Source organism: Hippoglossus hippoglossus, chromosome 22 (genome assembly GCF_009819705.1).
Source record: "Hippoglossus hippoglossus isolate fHipHip1 chromosome 22, fHipHip1.pri, whole genome shotgun sequence".
Taxonomy (NCBI): Eukaryota; Metazoa; Chordata; class Actinopteri; order Pleuronectiformes; family Pleuronectidae; genus Hippoglossus; species Hippoglossus hippoglossus.
In genome coordinates, this window is record NC_047172.1 from 8,170,178 (window position 1) to 8,190,903 (window position 20,726).

The 20,726-nt window shown below is 40.4% G+C and overlaps 2 protein-coding genes and 1 non-coding gene across 9 annotated transcripts in view; 2 read left to right on the plus strand and 1 right to left on the minus strand.

Moving 5' to 3' along the window:
* The first annotated feature begins 118 nt into the window (after positions 1 to 118).
* On the plus strand, positions 119 to 191 carry trnak-uuu. Its single transcript has one exon. It is a non-coding gene; the product is annotated as a tRNA-Lys (tRNA).
* Positions 192 to 1,387: 1,196 nt separating this feature from the next.
* zgc:112416 (uncharacterized protein LOC550509 homolog) lies at positions 1,388 to 3,821 on the minus strand. 2 transcript variants are annotated; one of them, XM_034575400.1, is made up of 9 exons: positions 3,702 to 3,821; positions 3,539 to 3,595; positions 3,307 to 3,364; positions 2,936 to 3,009; positions 2,574 to 2,777; positions 2,310 to 2,424; positions 2,075 to 2,211; positions 1,598 to 1,788; positions 1,388 to 1,469 (listed from the first exon to the last, which is right to left on the minus strand). In XM_034575400.1, exons 1-9 carry the CDS (start codon positions 3,714 to 3,716, stop codon positions 1,400 to 1,402), a joined length of 921 nt encoding a protein of 306 aa, XP_034431291.1. In that variant the 5' UTR covers positions 3,717 to 3,821; the 3' UTR covers positions 1,388 to 1,399. The 2 variants fall into 2 exon arrangements, with proteins under 2 accessions (XP_034431291.1, XP_034431289.1); XM_034575398.1 differs by having other exon boundaries at positions 1,598 to 1,821.
* An 889-nt stretch (positions 3,822 to 4,710) lies between these two features.
* The window catches only part of pcnt (pericentrin), a 35,200-nt gene continuing 19,184 nt past the window's right edge, over positions 4,711 to 20,726 (plus strand). For 3 of the 6 annotated variants that reach the window (XM_034575942.1, XM_034575947.1, XM_034575944.1), the window contains exons 1-28: positions 4,711 to 4,895; positions 6,010 to 6,039; positions 8,224 to 8,400; positions 8,748 to 8,891; positions 9,767 to 9,916; positions 10,004 to 10,932; positions 11,046 to 11,396; positions 11,998 to 12,340; positions 12,556 to 12,957; positions 13,065 to 13,283; positions 13,630 to 13,725; positions 13,856 to 13,999; positions 14,301 to 14,535; positions 14,753 to 14,832; positions 14,953 to 15,250; positions 15,584 to 15,684; positions 15,894 to 16,005; positions 16,259 to 16,385; positions 16,596 to 16,715; positions 16,808 to 16,883; positions 17,329 to 17,401; positions 17,522 to 17,629; positions 17,789 to 17,829; positions 17,914 to 18,125; positions 18,512 to 18,965; positions 19,479 to 19,676; positions 19,813 to 19,884; positions 20,322 to 20,426. In XM_034575942.1, coding sequence (XP_034431833.1) covers positions 4,848 to 4,895; positions 6,010 to 6,039; positions 8,224 to 8,400; positions 8,748 to 8,891; positions 9,767 to 9,916; positions 10,004 to 10,932; positions 11,046 to 11,396; positions 11,998 to 12,340; positions 12,556 to 12,957; positions 13,065 to 13,283; positions 13,630 to 13,725; positions 13,856 to 13,999; positions 14,301 to 14,535; positions 14,753 to 14,832; positions 14,953 to 15,250; positions 15,584 to 15,684; positions 15,894 to 16,005; positions 16,259 to 16,385; positions 16,596 to 16,715; positions 16,808 to 16,883; positions 17,329 to 17,401; positions 17,522 to 17,629; positions 17,789 to 17,829; positions 17,914 to 18,125; positions 18,512 to 18,965; positions 19,479 to 19,676; positions 19,813 to 19,884; positions 20,322 to 20,426 — 5,445 coding nt within the window. In that variant the 5' untranslated portion in view covers positions 4,711 to 4,847. Of the gene's footprint in view, positions 4,896 to 6,009; positions 6,040 to 8,223; positions 8,401 to 8,747; positions 8,892 to 9,766; positions 9,917 to 10,003; positions 10,933 to 11,045; positions 11,397 to 11,997; positions 12,341 to 12,555; positions 12,958 to 13,064; positions 13,284 to 13,629; positions 13,726 to 13,855; positions 14,000 to 14,300; positions 14,536 to 14,752; positions 14,833 to 14,952; positions 15,251 to 15,583; positions 15,685 to 15,893; positions 16,006 to 16,258; positions 16,386 to 16,595; positions 16,716 to 16,807; positions 16,884 to 17,328; positions 17,402 to 17,517; positions 17,630 to 17,788; positions 17,830 to 17,913; positions 18,126 to 18,511; positions 18,966 to 19,478; positions 19,677 to 19,812; positions 19,885 to 20,321; positions 20,427 to 20,726 lie in introns of all 6 variants that reach the window. The other 3 variants (XM_034575946.1, XM_034575943.1, XM_034575945.1) reach the window with 3 other exon arrangements.

A 20,726-nucleotide genomic window follows, 5' to 3' on the forward strand; every position in this document is an offset into this window, starting at 1 on the left:
ATGCTACCCTATGTGGCTATTTGGCTAACATAGCATCTAGACAATTCTATAATATTGCAAATTATAATACTCTGGCTGTGGTATTTTTAATGTAAATCAGCGTATACAAGTTTTCAGAGCCCGGATAGCTCAGTCGGTAGAGCATCAGACTTTTAATCTGAGGGTCCAGGGTTCAAGTCCCTGTTCGGGCGAACATCTTTTGCGTTGCTCGGCCCTTCGGTGAACCTTTGCTAGCATGAATTAATCCTTTTTTTAGCAATGTCTAGCAATTAACAATGTCAAATTTAGCAATTAACAATGTCTAAACTGAAAAAGAAAAACGAAACACGAAGAGTTGTACTACATTGTGTGTAAAGTCTCCATTAACATTGAACATGAACTAGCGTTATTCTAAATTTGCAACATTTGATCCAGATGCGCATTAACTACGACGCAGGTGTTTGGCTAAGCTATCATGTTACATTTCTAGCATGAAGGTGATGGACAAAAATTCACGTTTTTCACGGAACTTAAGTATACAACATAAAACCTTAATAAGCAAACGTACCTGTTAATGTTCGTGATGTTCTTACTCTTCAAATGAACTTCACTAAATGGAGGGCTAGCCGTAGCCTAAAGTAAGCGATAGCTTGCTAACTTCACGTATTGCGCACTTCAGGTGACGTACCAAGTTTTTTTTTTCAAAGGAGTAAAAAAACGTGCTAAGAGAAAGTTTGATGGGATTTATTTGTCTTCCATTCACACATGATTCATGTCCTCAGTAACAACTTTCAACAGTAACTCCAGTGATGCATGATGCATAATGGGTTTAATGTATAATCTTGGTTCTTGAAGTTTTATTTTCATAATATTTGACCACTGTGGTGCAAACAGGGATTCTTCTCCTTTAAACTTTACACCAGTGATTCTCAGAGAGAAACCTGAGTCCTGTAAAGAAACAGACAAATGTGTTTCTTAGTGAAAAAGAAAATAATAATAATAATAATAATAATATAGTAATAAAAATAATACACTTTTTAAATACAGAGTTTAGAAAGTAACTTGACAGCAAAGCAAGAAAAGTCAATAAAAGAGAAATAACAATCAGTAGGATGTGACAAGGAGGCCAGAAACAAATTAGTGTTCAAATTAATAATTAATATAATAAATAAAGAGCTATGTCACATGAAAACTTGAACACATAAATGCAGTAATATGACGGTTAAAATAAATGAACAAGTAAAAGAAAAAGTGAAAAGAAAACGATAAAAACACAGTAAAAACACAACATTACATGAAAGCAAGTCTATAAAAATATGTTTTTAAGAGGTGATTTTACTTCTGCGAGCCTTATCTCGTCAGGTAGGCTGTTCCAAAGCCGAGGGGACCTGAGGGCAAAAGCACAGATCCACCTGAGGATCTAAAGCTGCGTGCAGGCAAAGAAGGGGTCAACAGTTCTGTGATGTAGCTTGGGGCCAGACCCTGGTGTGCTTTAAAAGTGTTCAGTAAAATCTTAAAATAAATTCAGCCAATGGAGAGAAGCAAGGATCGCCGTGATGTGATGTTGCCTTTTATAACATTTATCTTTAAGTGCATGTGTGCAGTTCAGGAATCTTACACATTGACTGGTGGGAGTGGGATAGGTGCTGTTGCATGGTGTAAGGGGGGTAGGTGACCCCCTGCTTGTCCTGCTGGGACGCCTGATGATAACCATGGAGGGTAACTGATAGGAGGCAGCTGTGTTGCTGCAGGGTGAGGACCGTAGTGATGATGATGATGGACAGCACCTCCTCTGGTCCTGACATCTGGCTGCACAAAAATAGGGTTTCTTTGGTAACTGTCCTGGAAATATAGTTTTTGGGACTATAAATAGAGATGACAGTTTTGTAAAGAGTGGAAACGTTGTGCTTTGATTCTAAAGCGTCTTTCAGACATACACTGAAGTTTTCATGTTGACTAACCCAGACAATCTCCTCCTGCTATCTTCGTATTTATAAGGCAAACTCCGGAAATTGTCTGGACCCAATTTTTCAGACATTTTCCGGAGTTAAGGTCTGAATACAGCTTAAGTCAGAGAGAGTGTGTTTGTGCTTACCTGTCCAACGTGGGTGGCACAGATATCGGGTCCCCTGGTTGGCGACAGGGCCATAGGAGGCATGGCTTTCAGCAAAATGTTGTGCATTATAATCTGGTGCATCTGGGCATTTTGCATCAGCATCAATTCCACCATGTCTATAATGCAACATACAAGAACACATATTCTGTATATGAACAAACATATGAATACAGGGAGACTCAAATAAGCAATATCTCAATCTGCTCATGTATACCCTCTTTGACGCTGCCTGAACGTAGAGCAGGATACAGCTGAGGCTGAGGAATCTGAGCAATCAGAGGCTGCTGTTGGGGCAGCTGTTGAATGATGGTGGCGGGATGCTGGGGGAGCTGAAGAGAAAAAGAAAAAGAGGAGGATGTGGTTACTTTTTGCATATTTAATTTTCACTATTCTTACACTATTCCTGGCCTGATTGAAAGTCGAAACAACAGATCTGGTGGTCTGGGTTTGTTTCTGAGATTAATGCTGAGTGCCTCACAGTCTGTTGAATGATGCGCGGAGGCACAGCAGGTGGTGGAGGCGGCAGGAAGGTCAAAGCCGGGGCTGGGTGGTGGATGTGAGTGGGTACAATGGATGGGAGTGCTGGCGGCCGCGGTGGGACAGTGACGAAATGGGACTGGTACTGTCTTCTGGACCCTCCCCAGGTGTGAGGTCTATGAAGGTCTTCTAACATATGCTGCTCCTGTTCAGGAAATGACAGTTACAAGTGATGCTATTAGTTCTTGGGAACTTCCTGCTTTGCTCTACATTAGTTATGTAGTCTTTCTCCCTCTGTAAGGAAGTAATATGTAAATACAAAATATAATCTTGTAACACAAAGATAAAAGCATTTGTTCTGACCCTCAGTCTTTGCAGCAGGTCCTGCTTTCGCCTCAGTGCACCGTGCAGGGCATCCAGATGCCCATCATAAATCCCTATGCAGACAAAACCATGTTCTCACAAACTAAACCTTGCAATGTTTTTATTATCACTCATGTTTGCCACCTCTATCTTTGCAGTGTCTTCTTAAAATGATTTACTTACTCACTTACTTTCTTTTCATCAGTTCCCAAGACTCCTTCCTTCAGTTTACTACCAGGTTAACTTTTGCAGTAAGTATGTTTTCTTTGTACATAACTAATTTAACATAAATGGATGTTATATGTTTCTGTTTATGCTACTGAAGATGATGACCAACTTTCTTCATCACAAAGCATTCTTTGTCATCTTACTTGCAGACTGTGCCGACTCTGCTCTGTCGTCCATATCCTGCTTTTCGTTTTCCAGTCTCTAGGAATGTAAGTAAAATGTGTTTCTTGATTTTGATTATAATTGTCAAGATAAGCAGAATAAATTAGATAAGCTGAACAATTTTACTTGAGGATTTTAGAGAAGAAAAAGTCCTTAAGCGACTGATGTTGAAACAATAGCGTTGTGTACATTTCAGAATATCCTCTCACCTACCTTCTCCAGCAGTCTGAGTTTGAGTCTTGTCATCTGGTCAACCGTGGAGCTGCCATCCTACAAAATGTCACAAAGGAAGAAACTGTTATTGAATCGTAATGTGCTGCAGTACTGGATTGACAATTATCGCTTACAACACTAGACATGCAGGTAAATACTTTACCTGAAATCTTGGCATTCAGAATCACACAAACCTTTTGTTCACCTGTTTGTTTGAGTGCAGGCATTCAGAGGTTGCCATGAGACAATCTTGTTTACCACTGGCACTTGACCATGACTTGCATGCCTGCTTGTCTCTATGTAAGAGAGAGGGGAGAGTGTGAATCTTCCAACATAAAAGATTTCATTTTCAGTGGATTTGTCTTTAAAAAAGAATAAATGAATTGATGTTTGGCAACCTATAGGCTGTTCCTTAGCAACCAAAGAAGTTCAGTCAACACTAGAAACAAACCAATGCCCTACTTGGATTTATTCTGTCTTTCAGTAACAAATAACACAAATGATTTCAATCGTTGTGCTTTGAATAACTTCAGCCGGAATCTTTTGACACAGTTTTGAACGACATACTTCATTGTAGTTGGTTTTAGTAAAGTGTAAATAAGGTTTTGGGCACTTCTGATGTTTACACTCTTATTAATTAATTCACAAATTGATTCTTTAGCATGTCATCGGCCACTAATATAAAACCAGTGGCATAAAGAACTATCCTTGCAACAAATATGGTGGAGTCAATGTGGGATTGCATAGAGTTCACACATTAGACACGTTCTGAAAAATATGCGAAGGTGATGGTGTAACTTTTCTGGTCACTGTACTTTGTGTAAAGTGTATTGATAAGTATTGTGGCTTGCTCCGTTTCTATAGAAACTCCTCCGCAACTGAAGGTCTGCACTTTCCAGTTCAAAGTGAACAGATGTGCGTTTTGTCTTACTCTTCCTTGATTGGCTACAAGAGCAGGAAATCCAACCTTGCACACACAACACGGCCATTTCATTGGTCGGCTAGCTTCTGATTTTGAGTGATGTATAAGATATGAGGCGGGTCATTAGTGATGCAGGAATATGTTGAACCAACCTCAACGCCATTGGCTGAACACGTGGACAGCAACGATGTGATTGGCCTGTTCATGCAAGCAAACTCGATAAGGGCGGAGTTGGAACGTCTTGGCGGCCATATTGAATATTATCTGTTGACAGTTGTGTCCGTGGAAGATCCAAGATTTTTGTTTGAGCGAACTTGTGCTAGAAGTTGCGCCATAGTTGAGTTAGTGCGTCTGTCCCGAACGTTGAATGGTTGTGTTTAAACCGAGATGGATGAAGACGAACGGCGGAGGAAACTAGAAGCGGGGAGAGCTAAGGTTTGTCACTGAGAACGAGCGCACACTTAATGCTAGCAGTTAGCTAACTCTTTTGTCACAGCTATTTATTTGTCCACCTCTAACTCTCCCAGCTGCTACACCCGCGTCCACGCTGTCTGTACGTGTGTTGTGTTTGTCGTTGCTCAGAGTCCACTTACTCTTTGAATCACAGGCATTAATAAGGTAATTCATTCAGCGCGCCACATGCCCGCGTTTTGAACATTAGCCGAGGCTGCACATTGCTAACGACAACAATAACACTCGTGTGGTAAGATAATCGGATATTATGATGAATTAATCAATCTGGATACACTTGAAGTCCAACAGGGGAAGAGATCTGCACGTACACAGACCAAGGGTATTATTTCTAACCTGTGAAATCATTAAAATTAATAATTTAACATTTTTCTCTGAGCTGTATCATTGCAAGTACAACCCATGTTTTAGTTTGAAGTTTCAAGGTTTGTTAGTCATATGCAGTGAACAGTACAATGGAAGTACAAACGAGAAGAACCCGGTCAGTTCAGCACTGCAATAGTTAAATAAACATAAAAATAAAAGCAAGGTTAAAAGAGCTTACTATAAAAACAGTCCAATATAAAACTAAGACTATATATATTTTGTTGTTGTTGATATATTGGTTCTATGACTGAAGTAGCCGTCAAATGTTGCATTTCAGGAATATATATTCTACAGCACATTATTCAATCTTATTTTTGCAACTTTAACCAACTTTTAGATCCATGTTATTGGAATATAATGCGCCCAGTAAAGAGGGAGCTACAATTGCTATTTTTTATTTTCTTTCACTAGTCTGAGTGTTATTCCTGTGGCACTCCCGTTAAAAACAGCAGCTGTTTTAACTTCAACGTGAGACCATATTAGTAATGGGCCAATAATCAAGAATGACCTCATATGAACAATAACACTACGTTGTCTACAGGCTAGGTCTAAATCGAGGTCAGTTGTGATCTAACTGAATTACATTTGTAAGATGTTGTTGTTCACTTCTATCTCATGTGGGAGAACATTGAAAAGATAAGGCTGATGAATAACTATGCTGAATGCTATAAAATAAATAATTCATCTGAAGCCCTGGTGTTCCTTATGACAGAAATCCTCCAACATGCCACGTAACCAGGCAGTAAGTATACCAACTGGTGACTGGCATTTGACTTTGTCTGGGATTGTTGGCTTGTGGACATTATTATTATTATTATTTTTTTTTTTTTTTTTTTTCTCTCGTGGGCAATCAGGGCTTTCTTCTGCTTTCCGTCACTATGATGTATTTGCTGTCAACTTTTGAGCCTTTTGCTTTTTAAAGAATGATTCACAATGCAGATTTTCGAGGTTGTCAACTTGAAAGGAAGTCTGCAGTGCCTTTTTATATTTGACTGTCTATTATAGCGGCTCGCCTTGCATACACTGTGATGCTGCTTGCAGGCCATCAGGTGGTGCAGTGAGCCCATGAGATTTGGTTAGGTCAGATATTGCACTTGAATCTGCATGAATGGTGTTGCTATGGTGATTCGTTGCTGTCAGTTGGTTTCACTGTATGTGGTGGTGCATCAAAAGGCTCTGATTTCTCTGCCACATTGAAAGCATGGAACATATATATATATGAAACTTACACACTTAAAAGCAAATCTGTTAACATAAAATCCACAGCATCATCTTGTGGTGGGTCCTGCTGCTGACATGGTAGAACACAATGGCATTATTCAGTCCAGTAACATCTGATTTGGCCACAGAAAGCTCCAGCCAGCTGGTTAGTCTGACTCTCAATAGTGCCAAAACGGCCTTGAGCTAAACACAGCTCATCTGGCTGATGTTTCTTTCAAAGATGAGTGTTGTGGCAGGCGGAGGCGGTGAATCTGTTGATGAAAGGACACAAAGGGTGGGGTTTTAACTAATAAGGGGTAGGAAAGCAGATAAATGATGTGAGGTGGGAAGAGACTTAATTGTGGAGCTGAAGGAATGATTAAACTGTTTTTTAGTAGTCAAACGAAGAAGATGGTGTGGTATGGTATTGCCCTAAAGCAAACTTTCAATCTGGATTATAATCAGGCATGTGATATGCAGAATAAAAACATTTGTGCGCACGCACACACAATGTTGCCACGCACATGTATGTGACTCATCGCACAAAGCAACAAGTAGCTCTCCCAAGGACATGTAATCTCGAATTGAATTGAGCATGCACACTGATGCTGCTCGCCTCACACTGAGCTCTGTCTCCTCCTCTCCATGCGAGTACATCTCCCAGTCTCCACCCTCCTTCCTCAGTCTAGACACATGCCATCCCCTATCCAGAGTTTGTGGATCCCTCTGCTCTGTACGTTGTTTTGGCAGTGAGTTTTAGGCTGAGGGGTAGGGTCAAATGTGCTGTGGGGCATTCCATCTGGAAGATCTACAACCGGACAGTAAAGCAGCTGACCTGATGCGGAAGAACTGACACGTCTGAGCACCAGCAGGAAAGGGAGTAACTGATTGATTTGTCAGTCACTGATGGAGGACTTCATGAGGGTCTCTGTCACAATGTGAATGCTGTAATCTGATTTAAGCTGCTTAAAGAAGAGATGAAGGCTCAGAGAGAGAGAGCGACGGACTGAGGTGGAATTGTACTAAATCGGTCACTCTGGAATTCAAACTAAACATCCTGGCTGGATTGTGGATGATGTTTTTTACTGTTGATGAACTTCTCAGGCTAAGATTCTTAATGTTTTTGTCCTTGGTTATTTCAGAGCAGACTTTTTGTTGTCTCAAAAAGCTTCAGTCAACGAGTCTGATTTAGACTTTTTTACAAGCTGAAAAATATCAAGTGAAGGAAATGGATGTTTACTTTAAATTTTTTTAATTTATTTTTTAAACATTGCTTCGTTTCTCATCTGCTGAGAGGTTGTCCAATGTGTGTCACTAAAACCTGTATTCCTCATGGGCTTAAACTGCTATCTGGAGATTTGAGAATATTTAGCACTGTCACCTCATTCTGAACTTGCCAGGTTATGGTGTGGTCTATTTTGGGTGTGACTGTGGGATTTCTTCTTGCTTCATTGGGCACTGTCCTTTTTTGCTCAATCCTGACTCATCAAAATAAGGGCTTTCAATCTTTATTTTTTTCTGCAGTGGGAATTTTCAACAACTTTTTGCTTAAATGATCGCACAATGATGTTTTGATTACTTTCAATTTTTTTCCAATGAGGACATTATTCTGGACTCTAGCTGTCTCTCACCTTTGACCCCTGAGCTTCACCATGCTGATTGTGTGGTGGTGCTCAGTGGTCCTAACCTACGTGTCCATCTACCTATCGTTGTCCTTCCTGCGCAGCTTGCTAGCTTCAGACAGAAGCGGGCGAAAAGCGACAGTGCGGGGACGGCGAAAAAGACGCAGAAGAGGAAGGGCTCGACTGTCGCGCAGAATGACGGCTCAACGCAAGACCACTGCGTAGAACCAGTACCTCCATCAGCCACTGACACAGAGCTGACCAGGAAGACCAACCATGAGGTACATCACACACAGCTGCTGGACTGCATGACTTCACTCAGTTTTATTCACAGTTCACATGAACCGACCTCCACAATTTGTCTGTTTTTATTTGCTCACTGTATGCTTTAACAAGTGGCCCGTGCCCCCTGCTCTGTAAACATACATTAGAAAAATGGGTCACTAACCATCTTGTTACCTGTAGGGTGTGTTGTCATAGCAACCTTGCCAGTATTAACTGTGGCACCATTTACTACCTTTTTTTTAAAGGGAAACTTCACCCACATTAGATCTATGTACATATTTGTTGCATGTAACGAAATAGAAAGTAAAACCACGCTTAATTCTAAAACTATCTGATTCTTCAGGTACCTCAAATACCAGCAAAATCTGTGGTTCAGCAGAAACAAAGACAGATGGATGAGCCCCCCACCCTGAAGCAAAGCCCGTCCCCTTCGGAAGAGATGAGCCATGAGGAGCTACTGGCACTTACTGGCAAAGAACAGCTTAAGGTATATACAGTCAATAATTAAACATTTACATAGCATATTAAATGACTGCACTTTAAGGATATATAATGTTTCTTACTACATGATAAAGAAATGGATTACAACATAATTTAGCAGTTTTATTCCCTTCTTTGCTTTTGATTTTGCTTTTAAGACTAAAAAGGACCAGGCAAGGTAAAGCTGGGTTTGATCTGAAATACATACTCGGCACTAAAATCCAAGGCTCCAAATTCACATGATGGAAACAGAGCCCTTAAACTGATCTTATAAATCAGTGTTCTTGTTTACATACCATGTTGCCAAGTATTTAGCTGTGTTTGGTCAGACAGATTGATTTGTCTTTATGCTACGTTTAAACAATAAGACAATGGAAGTCTTTATATGGTATTGCTATGAGTGTGTTTAATAGGGCTTGTGAATTTCTGTGTCTGACATCATCACCAACCCAATGGCAAATGTAACTGTCTCCCCTTCTGCTTGGCTGCACTGCTCTGAAAATGCAGCTTAGTACATCTATAATATGAAAGTCTATGTAGAGAATTGTGGTGAAACAGGGTTTCCTCAGGTCATGAAACTGTTGTAAAATTACCTTAAATAATCTTGACTATAGGGTCACACGTTTTTTTTCACATTATAAAAATGATTATTCTTTGTACATAGTACCTTTATGATGCTTGTTCATGTAGTCAATCTGTTTTCTATCTGACCATGCAGCAAAAAGTTTGCTTTAGTGTTTTTGTTATTAATTTCATCTTAGGGCTTCTTTAATGTAGAAATAAATCACATGCTCTCAAATTGTTCTGCCCTTTGCCTGAGGAAAGATGTCCATGTATGACTGTGTGTATTTCTGTGATTATAAAATCGATTTATACTTGCAGCAATTACAAGAGGCTGTGGAGAAGCGTAATGAGATAATTGCCAAGCTGAGCTCCAACCTGCAGGATGCGCTGGCCAGCAGAGACCAGGTGCAGCTGGAGGCGCACTCGCTTGCTGGACAGATTCAGGCACTACAGAGGCAGCTCCAACAGGTAAGTGTCACTCAAAGCTAAAACAGCCACACTTTGCATGTGGAAGTGACCGAAAACTGAATATTATCTGAATTGTCTTTCATACAGACCAGTGTCGAGTTTCTGCGAATCAAAAGCCAGTCAGACTCTGAAGTCCTCAACACTCATCGACAACAGCTTCAACATGGCCACGGCTCCCGAGACGCAGACCTCAATCATAAGGAGGCACCAACAGAGGGATCAGGAAGTGAAGGAGCTGCCTCTCAAGGGTTAGGGTTCAACAGTGACGGTGACCCTGAGATCAACATTGTTCTGCACAAACTGAGGGCGGAGCTGGAAGAAGAACGAGAAAAGAGTCGACACATATGTGCTGAACTCTCTGAGGAGCTGGAGAAACACCAACATGTGCTTTCTTTACTGGAGAGAGAGAAGAACGGAAGGGAAGAGGATAGAAAAGAAAAGGAGGCACAGCTGCAAGATCTCCAGAAAGAACTGAGCCAAGTCCAGTCCCAGTGCCTTGAGATGCAGCAGTGCAAAGAGGAGAAGGAGAAACTGAACAGAGAAGTACTGGGGCTGAGGAAAAGACTTCAGGAGGAAGAAGATGCAGAGAGGAGATTAAGTGAAAAGGTGGCCACTTCTGCCCTTCGTCTCCAGAGCCTCGAGGAGGAAAGACAAAGACAAGAAGAGGAGATGCAGATGCTTAAAGAGGAGCATCGGGAGGAGGTGGAAAGAGTCAGGCAGCTGCTGGAGGAGAGGGAGAAAGAACTGAAGTTCAGAGAAGAAGAGGTCATGGGACTTAAAGCATCTAAAAATCGACAGAACCAAGCAAAAGCTGGTTTTAGTTGTGATGAAAGTATTAGTGCGGATGAGGCCAATCTGGAAAGTGGACCCAATGAAGACAGCATGAGTGTATCAGTACCTGCGGACATTATGATGGAGAGATACTTCTTTTCAGTTCCTCTCGCACACTCTCAGTCTTCATTGGTTAATGAAACCTTTGAACACTGCAGTCAGCTGGACGTCTCTGCAAACCACAGGTGAGAGGACTTCCTATTGCAGTTAATCTGTATGAGTGTTGGTCTATTTTCATGTTGAATGCCTCATATTTATAGTTAAATCCCCTAATGTATCTATTTTCCTCTCTTTATAGTTTTGAGCTCAACAGTGAACTCTTGGGAGAAGAGCCCCTGCTTTCAATTTCAAACCGCGTCCTCGATGAAAACGACACATCTAGCATCTCTATCCCACAGTGCCACGACCCTGGGACTGAAAATTCCAATCCTCAGAGTCTGTCTCAGTGGCTTCACAACTCCACCTCTGGAGATCTGGACAGGAGTAATCTGTCCGAGCAGCAGTATGAGGAGACGGACCTGGAAAAAGAGCTGCTGAATCAGCAGTGTGGCGAGCTCCGTGAGGAGCTGGCTCTCAAAGACAGGGACTTGAATGTGTTGAGGGAGGAGGTCGACAAGACTGCTGAAGAGCTGGAGGAGGCCAGGAGCAGGTAAGAAATCAACAGGAGTTGAGGCACAGTGCAAAAAGCATGGATAAAAAGATTAGAAGTAAAATTACATAGATACAATCTGTAGAAAGGAAAAATAACATTGTAAAAGACATAAAAGATAAGTTAAAAAAGACAAATATACAGTAATCCAATACTAATAAGTGATGGGTAAAATAGTGATGGGCTTTAACAGAATCATGTAAAGACTCAAGCTGAATTAAAAGCAAGTCTTATCTTAAAACTTGGGGTCAATATTTTGATTCTAATATTTTTTTTCTCAAACAGGTAAGATGGATTACACATTTCTTAATAATACTTCACAAAATCTGACAGTGGTGTCACTGCTGATGGAGCCATAGTTACTCCCAAAAAGAAACAGCTATTTAGTTATTTAAATAATATACCTAATGTTGGTATTACATGAGATTTGCCAGTACCTATTATACATTTAGATATGTTTAATTTGATTTAATTTATTTACTTTTTACATTTTTATTAAAACTCAATATATTTCACACAAAGTGAGCTTGTGTGTCATGGTTACTCATCAATATTCTATGATTTGAATCAGCTTAGCATTTTAAATCTGTTGTCTATTCAGGTGGGCTCAAGTAACAGAGGAGCTCAGACAGGCTCTCTGGGAACTTGAAGAGGAGAAGAGGAGACACGTTGAGGAGATGAACGAACAAGACGACCTGAAGAACAAACTCGGTGCCTTAATGGAAGAAGGACAAAAAGAGATAGCCGCAATGTTGCTGGGAAAGGAAGCCGCTGAAACTCCTGATACTGTTCCATCAGGGGAGGAAGACAAACTGGTGGGGGAGCTTGAAAAGGAGGCTGGATTCCTGTCTCATCAAAAACAGCCGGAGCTGCTCGTATCCTCTCTGCAGGAGATGAAGAAGAGCGCAGAGCTCAGAGATGACAACCAGTTGCAAACACTGCAGGTATTCAAATACAATAAGTGGGTTCTGTTAACAGCTCAGTAAGCATATACTCTGTGTGCCTTTTTCTTTTGACTAACCCAATTCAATTTGGATAGATGGAAATAGTATGAAACAGCAGTAATATGCAAGTAAGGGCAAAATGGAGGAAGTAATGAAAATAACATAAATATATTGTACAGAAAGCTAAAGGAATGTCTCTGTCTTTCGTTCTCTAGGCACATTGTGACCATCTCATATCAGAGCTAGAGGAGACAAAAACAAAGCTAAACGCTGCCTTAAGTCAAGGGACCTCGGATGAAACATTAAAGGAGCTTGAAACAACACATGCACAGCTTCTGGATGTCGCAGCAGAGGTGGAGAGACTGCAGAACGAGCTGGACAAGAGCCACATCAATCTGGACAGGGCCGAGAAAGAGAAGCATGAACTGGAGTCTCAGATCCTCTGTCTGAGACAAAACCTGGACAAGCTACAGGAGGCCCAGGCCCAGGCAGTGCAGGAGAGGGAGGAGCACAAGAGGAAAGAAGAAGAGCTGGATGAGCAGATACAAAAAATGGAGCAAGTCTTAGAGGAGGAACTTGAACAGTTTGAGAACCTGCTAAAATCCAAGGATGTTGAGGTAAGAGATGATGTGAGGCAGATTTTTTACAATCTGTTTCTTGTAAACATGTTAGTTTGAAATACTACTGTCTGAAGAAATAACATGGTGTACAAAACATTTAACAGTTGGCTGAAGTGAAGGAAAAATGGGAGGAAGAGAGACAGGAGAAGAACAAAGAGCTTCTTGATGTGAAACATCTCATGGAGGAGCAGAGGAGGCAGAGGGATGAGGAGGTCAAGGCTTTCCTGGAGAAGCAGGTCCTGGCTGTGGAGGATGTCCGAGAGAAGCTCATGACGTCTCACCAACAGGAGAAAAAAATCTTGATGGAGAAACATCAACAAGAGGTGAGATATACAAACCACACACAGGGTGTCATTTTATAGATTTATGATGGTGCTCATTTCTAAAACATCTAATGTAAATATTTGCATTTATTTAAATCTCCCAGGACATTTGTTTGTGTGAGGTTTTACTAGCTACTAAATGGGATGCAATCTTTAGGAGGCACAAGGAACAAAGTAATCAGTTTTCAATGCATCATTTATTATTCTATTTCCCCATGAGTTGCTACATTAACTAAAACAGATCCACATTCAGTTTAATTAGTTTTCAGCATTTTTTAATTATTAGAATTAAAATAGGTGATCAAGCAGCATTTTAATCTGTAATTTATTTTGCTTATCTACCTAGATTTCTGAGTTGAACACTCACCTGGAGAAGGAGCTGCTGAAGCAGCAGGCCGGTATGGAGGAAGAACAAAAGAGAAAGATCAGCTTAATCAAACAGGTATCGGAGACGGCAGAGTTTGCTTAGTGTCTTTAAAGAGATTAAATGCTTTGCCAGTTGTGTTATTTTTGCTTTAGCCATTTTATGTATTTTTCAACTTCTCATGCCTCCTGTTCCGTCTTCCCCGCAGGTGACTGAACGTGAGCATGAGAGGGTGGTGTCAGAGCTGACTGTCAAACACAGCGAGGAGCTTAATCAACTGAAGACAGAGCTGTCGCTGGAACTGAGGGAGAGCTTAGAGGCTGCCCACCAGGCTGAACTGCAGCAGGCACAGGTACACACACACCGGCTGTGGAACATCTTAAGCCACAGCATGCAGTTTAATAACACATAATAACATTTGTCTCTTTTTCTCCCTTATGTAACCATTTCGTGGTTTTGATGTCTTAGCTATCATGTGTACTAGTATTTTCACACTTAGGATAATTTTAAATGTAGTTATGAATAGCTATAGAGAAATATGAGGACAACTTAATGTTTCAAATGTGAAATATAATCTCTCTTTACTCCCCATGTCATTATTAGACTCCGGAAAAGCTAACGAAAACTACATCTCATGCTTTCTTTTTCTTTAGGACCAAACGACTATTGACCTTGAGGGCTTGCGTCTGAGCCTGACCAATGTCCACATGTCCCAGCTGGAGCACCTTCAGGAGTCTGCTTTCACCAAAGTCCCGCCCTCCCTGAAGGAGACTTTTGCTCAAGAGACTGCCTCCCTGCAGACCCAGCATCAAGCAGAACTGGACCAGCTCAGACAGAAAGACCAGGAGCAGCTGGACAGACTGCGGGAGCTGCACCAACGAGACATGGGTTAGTCCAGATGAGTGTTTTTCAGTTGTTCAGTCTGTTCCTTTTCATGTTTGCCCGTGGGTGCACTCAACATGTTTACCATTATGGATTTGGGTGAATCATGCTCATTCTTTAGAAGCTTCTTCTGTATAAAGAAGAGCACATTGACAGATGAAACATTCTTTGGTGAAGGTGAACTTATTTTCTTTTGTGTTTTTTTTATTTTGTGCGTGTTCAGATGAATTCAAGCAGCAGTGGGAGACTCGTGTTGCTCAAGAGAGAGGCTCAATGGAAGAAAAGCAGGCTAAAGAGATACAGGTTAAACTTTGTGAAATTTGTGTTGTATTTTATCTGTGTAATTTTGGTATTTAATAGACAAATTGTCTATTATGATGACAATCATCGTTCTCTCTTTTTGCTTCTCCTTTGCTTTTGTAGGCTCTAAGGTTGCAGTGGGAGAAAGAGGCTGAGACCGCCCGCTCAAACCTCCTGACATCTCTGTCCGAGGCAGAGAACAGCCTCACTGCCACACAGACAGAACTCGCCAGCACCCAGACCTCCCTTACCCAGATCAACAAATCTCTATCTGAAGCCCAGGCAGCTCTGTCGCAGACCCAGTCAGAGCTAAAGGAGTCACAGGCCAGGCTGAAGGAACTCCAGTTATCTACTAAGGAGGAGAACCAAAGACTAGAGGAGGAGCTGAAACAAGCCTGGGCTGACAGGGATGCTGCTGCAAGTGAGTTCCATCCATTCATTACTGATGTGGAAAACTCTAAACTCACAATTTTAGGGATACAAACTTCTAATTGTTTCGTTCAAATTTTTATATTCTACATCAGAGTATAGTTCAGCATAGGTAATTATGCTGACTGACTGTTGGGGAGGGCATTTCTTTTGAGAATACCCAATTTCTGTCCACAAATTTGCAATGAATTCTGCAAAATTAGCAAGTCAGGTTGTTTAGATTTAAAAGTTGCTCTTTCTGTTTTACATGCTATGTATTTTGTGTGATAATTGAAGAAAAAAAAAACGTCAATGCTGTTCTTCCTGTGTTGTGAATGTTGACCAGGTTCCCTGGAGGAATTGGTCTCTAGTCAAAAGGCAGTTCTGCAGGAGAAAGTGCAGCAAGTTCTACACATGGAGGAGAGAGAACAGCAACTACTAAAAGAGGTGAGTTCACTGGAACATAAGAACACGTCATCAAGTTGTCATTCAATTCTTGTATTTATTCAACAATCTTTATTTATATTTAAATGTTTGTTCATTTTATTTTGAAGACATTTCATTAATTCATTGATAATTTAACTACAAAACAATAAAAAAAAAACATATCTTCAAATCTAAATAAGGTTTTGTTTTGTTTCCTTTCTGTCAAACAGGTATTTCTCCTTCAGGATGAGAAGACTTTGCTGAAAAAGAACTCAGAAGAGGAAGTAGCTCAGCTGTGGACTCAGCTGGACAGCATGAGGATGAATCGCCAAGAGTTGGGAGGTAACATTGACGACCTGGCCTGACATCTGCTTCAAAAGTCTTTATTTTCACCTACTGTAGTTGTTAAAGTTAAAATATTCAAATCATCCCAAGTAGGGTATCAAAAACATTTTACCTTAACAATGTCTGTAATGTGAGATGATACCTGGAGGAAAAGGAAACTTGATAAACTTTCTCTCAGACATTAGTTGCATTTGTTTTTGACCCTTTATTGTTCTTTTGTTCTGTCTTTGTCTTTGTTATGGTCTCACAGAATTTAAGGAGCAGCTTCTCGCTCGCTCATCTCGTGTTGATGACATTGAACGCCTGAAGACGGAGTTTAATGAACAAAAACAAGGAATCAAAGAGCAGAATGAGGCTGAGCTGGAAAGCCTAAGGAGGTATGTGAGCACGCACTGACACACAAACACACACACACATAGTCCTCTGATGTTTAGAATAGAAGCAGAACCTTTATCCCAGATGGGTTTTGCACAGCATGTTGTTTAATCACCACAGTTTACAAAAGTTTCCAGTCAATTTTCCTGTTATTCCTTTTCCTTTTATTGATCAAATCAAATGACACGTGATTTACCTTCGTCCTCCTTCAGGTACTTCGAGCAGAGGTTGCAAGCAACTGAAGAGAGCTACAGAGAGGAAATAGCTCTTCTCCAGCTAAGAATGGTAGAATCTGCTTTGGAAGAGTCTTTGAATAAAACTGCTAATGACAGGTATTTCAGTCGGTTTTTATCAAGACAAGAAACGTGTACTGAAATCTTACATAAGGTTTTGTTAGTAACATCTGTGCCTTTTTTCTCTTCAGTTCCATTTCTCATGATGAAGCAGAGGAGGCAAAAGATGATCTTTCTGATACCAGCCTCAAGCTTGAGAAACACAAGGTAAAGATGTGAACAAACTATCACCTTAAGATTTTGTTGTCAGATAATGTTTGGTGTAGAGCAGTTTGAATTTTTAGTTAAGATAATATAATTTCATATTAAGTAAGAGGGCAGTCAAAAATACACATTAAAGTTTAGTAATAATAAGTAGCTAGCAATACTTTTAATGTGAGGATATAACATATATAAATGGATTAAAAAACGTATACATACAATGTAAACAGAATATGTACAGTGTGAACATAAGTACAGTGAAATGAATTGCACATAAGAAGCTAAAATACAAAGTTACTGTTTAAAAATGTTGAGTATTTAGCAAGCTCTTGTTTCAATTAGTGGAGTGAGGTTTTCCACACATTTAAACAGCATTACATTTCAGGTTTTCATTACACTGTATTTCAATTATTATTATTTCATTATGTATATTTTACACTGTCTCATCCAGGAATTGGAGGAGAAACACTCAATGGAGCTTTCCAATCTTAGATCCTCCTTTAAGGAAGATGTGCAGCAGGTGAGACACAAACTCAATCCCTCAATCTTTAATGTCTCTGTTTCCACAAAAACTATATAAAAAGCTGATGTTCCTGGAACACTTTCCCCTTACTCTCTCATTTTCTTACTTGTGTGTTAGGTACGCTCAGACATCACAGACCATTACTATGAAGAGCTGCAAGAGATGAAGACTCGTCATGCTTTGGAGATGGAGCAACTCAAAGCCAAACTCTCTGAGAAACACTTACAAGGTACCTTACACACACACACACACACACACACACACACACACACACACACACACACACACACACACACACACACACACACACACACACACACACACTCTTATTAAATATAAAAACAATTATCATGGTGTTGATGATGCTAATTCCCGTCCTCTGTCGTAGAGCTTACCAGAGTCCGTTTGGAGGCTGCTCTGCAGGTTGAGGTGAGAAAATAAAATCTGATAATCTATACAACAAATTAAATCCTGAGTTTATTGATCATATAATGCAATGTGGATTTTAATTAGGCGGAAGTTGAACTGAGGCTGTGGTGTCACACTGAGGAGCTGCAGACGAGGATGACTATGATCCACACCCTGGAGGACGGAGTGGTTGCCTTGAGTGAACAACATGATGCAGAAATACAGAACGCACAAAAACGCACGACAACAGAAATCAAGGAGCTCACTACTCTCCTCCAGGAGCAGAGTGAAGAGCAGCTACGTCAGGCTCAAGAGAGGTGAGATCTGTCTGAGTCAAGACCATAATGTCAGAGAGTATGTGTGGGATTTCTTTTTCTCACGAAAACAGAACAAAGGTGCCAACCCAAACTTGTTAGAAAAACTTTTTTAATTATCTTCGGGTTTGGTCGTGTTGGATGGGTTATCTACTTAATTATATTTTATTTTTTTGCATTGTAAATGCCTCTAATCAGGGAACAAAAGAAACAATGTCTGTCGGGTTTGGGCAAAGGCTCTGTTAGTTGTTGCAGTTATATAATTAGGGTTGTAGCTAGTGAAAAAGTGCACTTTTGTTTTTAATGTTTGTAGCTCTAATACATTTCTCTTTTAATTAATTACCATATAAAATGCAAAGCTCAGTACTGTTTTTGTCTGTTGGGTTCAGGTTCCACAAGGAAAAAACTGTGCTGGAGCAGCGTTTGGTCCAGACATACGAAAACTCTGTGTCAGAGCTAAAGAACAAACTTCAAACGGAGCTGGAACATGAGAGAGCAACTGTACTGAACAAACACTCACAAGAGATGGACACACTCGATGCCAAACATGAAGCACAGCTAGATTCACTTAGTGCCAGTCACAGAGATCAGCTTGTAGCCAAAGCCGCTGATCTCGAATCCAAACACAATGCAGAGATTGTTGCCTTGGAAGCGGCCCTCAATTCCAAACGAACGGCAGACCTTACAAATCTGGAGGCCATGATGCAGGAGACCAGTCAGGTTCAGCTGGAGGCTTTAGAAGCTGAGCTAACTCGCAAACACCAAGAGGAGAGGGATGTATTGGAAAAGAGGATGCTGGGTAATATGGACACTTTGGAGGCCACGTACCTGAAGGAAGTGCAAGTAAGGAGGCACTCATAGAAAGTAAAACCTAATGTTACTGTCATACTCAGGACAATACCTTAATCAGCGAATCTGCAGGTCTTTGAAATGTTTATAAAAAGAACTTAATTGAGTTTCCCTGATTTAACAAAAGTTTAGAGAAGTCTTATTTTGTATAGTCTACTGTAGTCAGTTATGGTGGTTCTACTATAAATTAAAAGTGGGAGTGACTCAACAGTTGTTTGAGCTGTAGGAGGCTCAGCACAATCAGACCTGTAGTAAACACTGCAACTATTGCTAATTACAAAAGTTAGGGAGCTCATCCTCTGCTGGGCAAGTGTTGATTTTTAGCAAGCACCTAATCCACCCATTAATTTTATGCCAATTAATTGTATTATTAGGAATTATTTAGCTGGATTTGATAATAATGAATTGTACATGGCCATATTGTCACTATTGGGGTTCTATAAATCATTTTTATTGTATTAAAATATTTTTAAATCTTAAATTTAACTTCTGTTTCTTTGATCTCAGACACTGCGTGATGAAGTGGGACAGCTCGAAGAGGGGCACCATCAAGATCTGAATGACCAGAAGTCAGAATGTCTGCAGATAATTGAGCTCCACACTGCAGAACAACTGTCCATCAGGGAGGAACTGAGGAAAGAACTGGCTCAGCTGCAAATGGAAAAGTTTAGTGCCATGGCAGCGGAGATCAGCCACGTTCACAAGGTGAGAAGCAGAAATGAGTGGTGGGCGTCTGGCTAACATCTGGAATACAGTTAATCATATTACAAAATACATATAACTGACAACTTCTACTGTTGACTTTTACCTAAATTATATTTTTCATGATTTGTTCTCGCAGGCTGAGCTGGCTGCTCAAAAAGAGGACTCAGATAATGAACACTGCAAAGCTCTGGAGAGCCTGAAGATGCAGGTACTTAAAAAGACTGAATTTGAAGTGTCTTCTCTCGAGGACACTGGTTACAGATTGAGATCTGATTTTATATTTACACAACATAATAGTTATAAATTTACATCCAAATATAAACTGGAAACACAGTAATATAACAACAACTGGATCTTTTTGGAAGTAAATATATTTGTTTATTGGTGGTGAACACTGCTGGTGCAAATATAGCTCTTGCAGGACATGTTCAAATTCTATGTCCTCAAATGTTACTCAAAGTAACTGAATGCTTTTAGCTGTGTTTCAATTCCATATTTGGATCATGAAATTACATTCAAGTGTTTTGGTGATGTACAAAAACATTCTCAAGATTATATTGAGTTTTTAGTCCTGCTTCCCCCAATTTATGTTCATTTTAATTTACAGCACGAGATTTGTCTTAAAGGTCTCATCTGTTCTCTCAGGTTTTGGAGCTAGAGCAACATCACAATGCTGCACTCCAGGAGCTTTCACACACCTACATCGCTGAGAAAGAGCAGCTCATCAAACAGCACCAACTCCAGCTACAGGTGTGTAATGCATGATAGAGCATCGCATTGCCTGTGTGTGTGAATCTGTCTTTTACAGGATGAGTGAACATCTCAAGCTCTGCCTAGCGAGTTGTTTTTAATGGTTGTCACTAGAGTTCTTGTCTCTTGCTTCTGTTGCTCTTACAGCCCATTAGAGGCAGGATTACACAGAGTCATTGTTCATCCTTTATAATAGTGTATTTGTGGCACCGCACAAATACGCCATGGATTTGTTTTTCTTAGGAGCACTTTGAATGTGAGTATTTGACCAACTGCCTGAATATTATAGTATTAAAAACG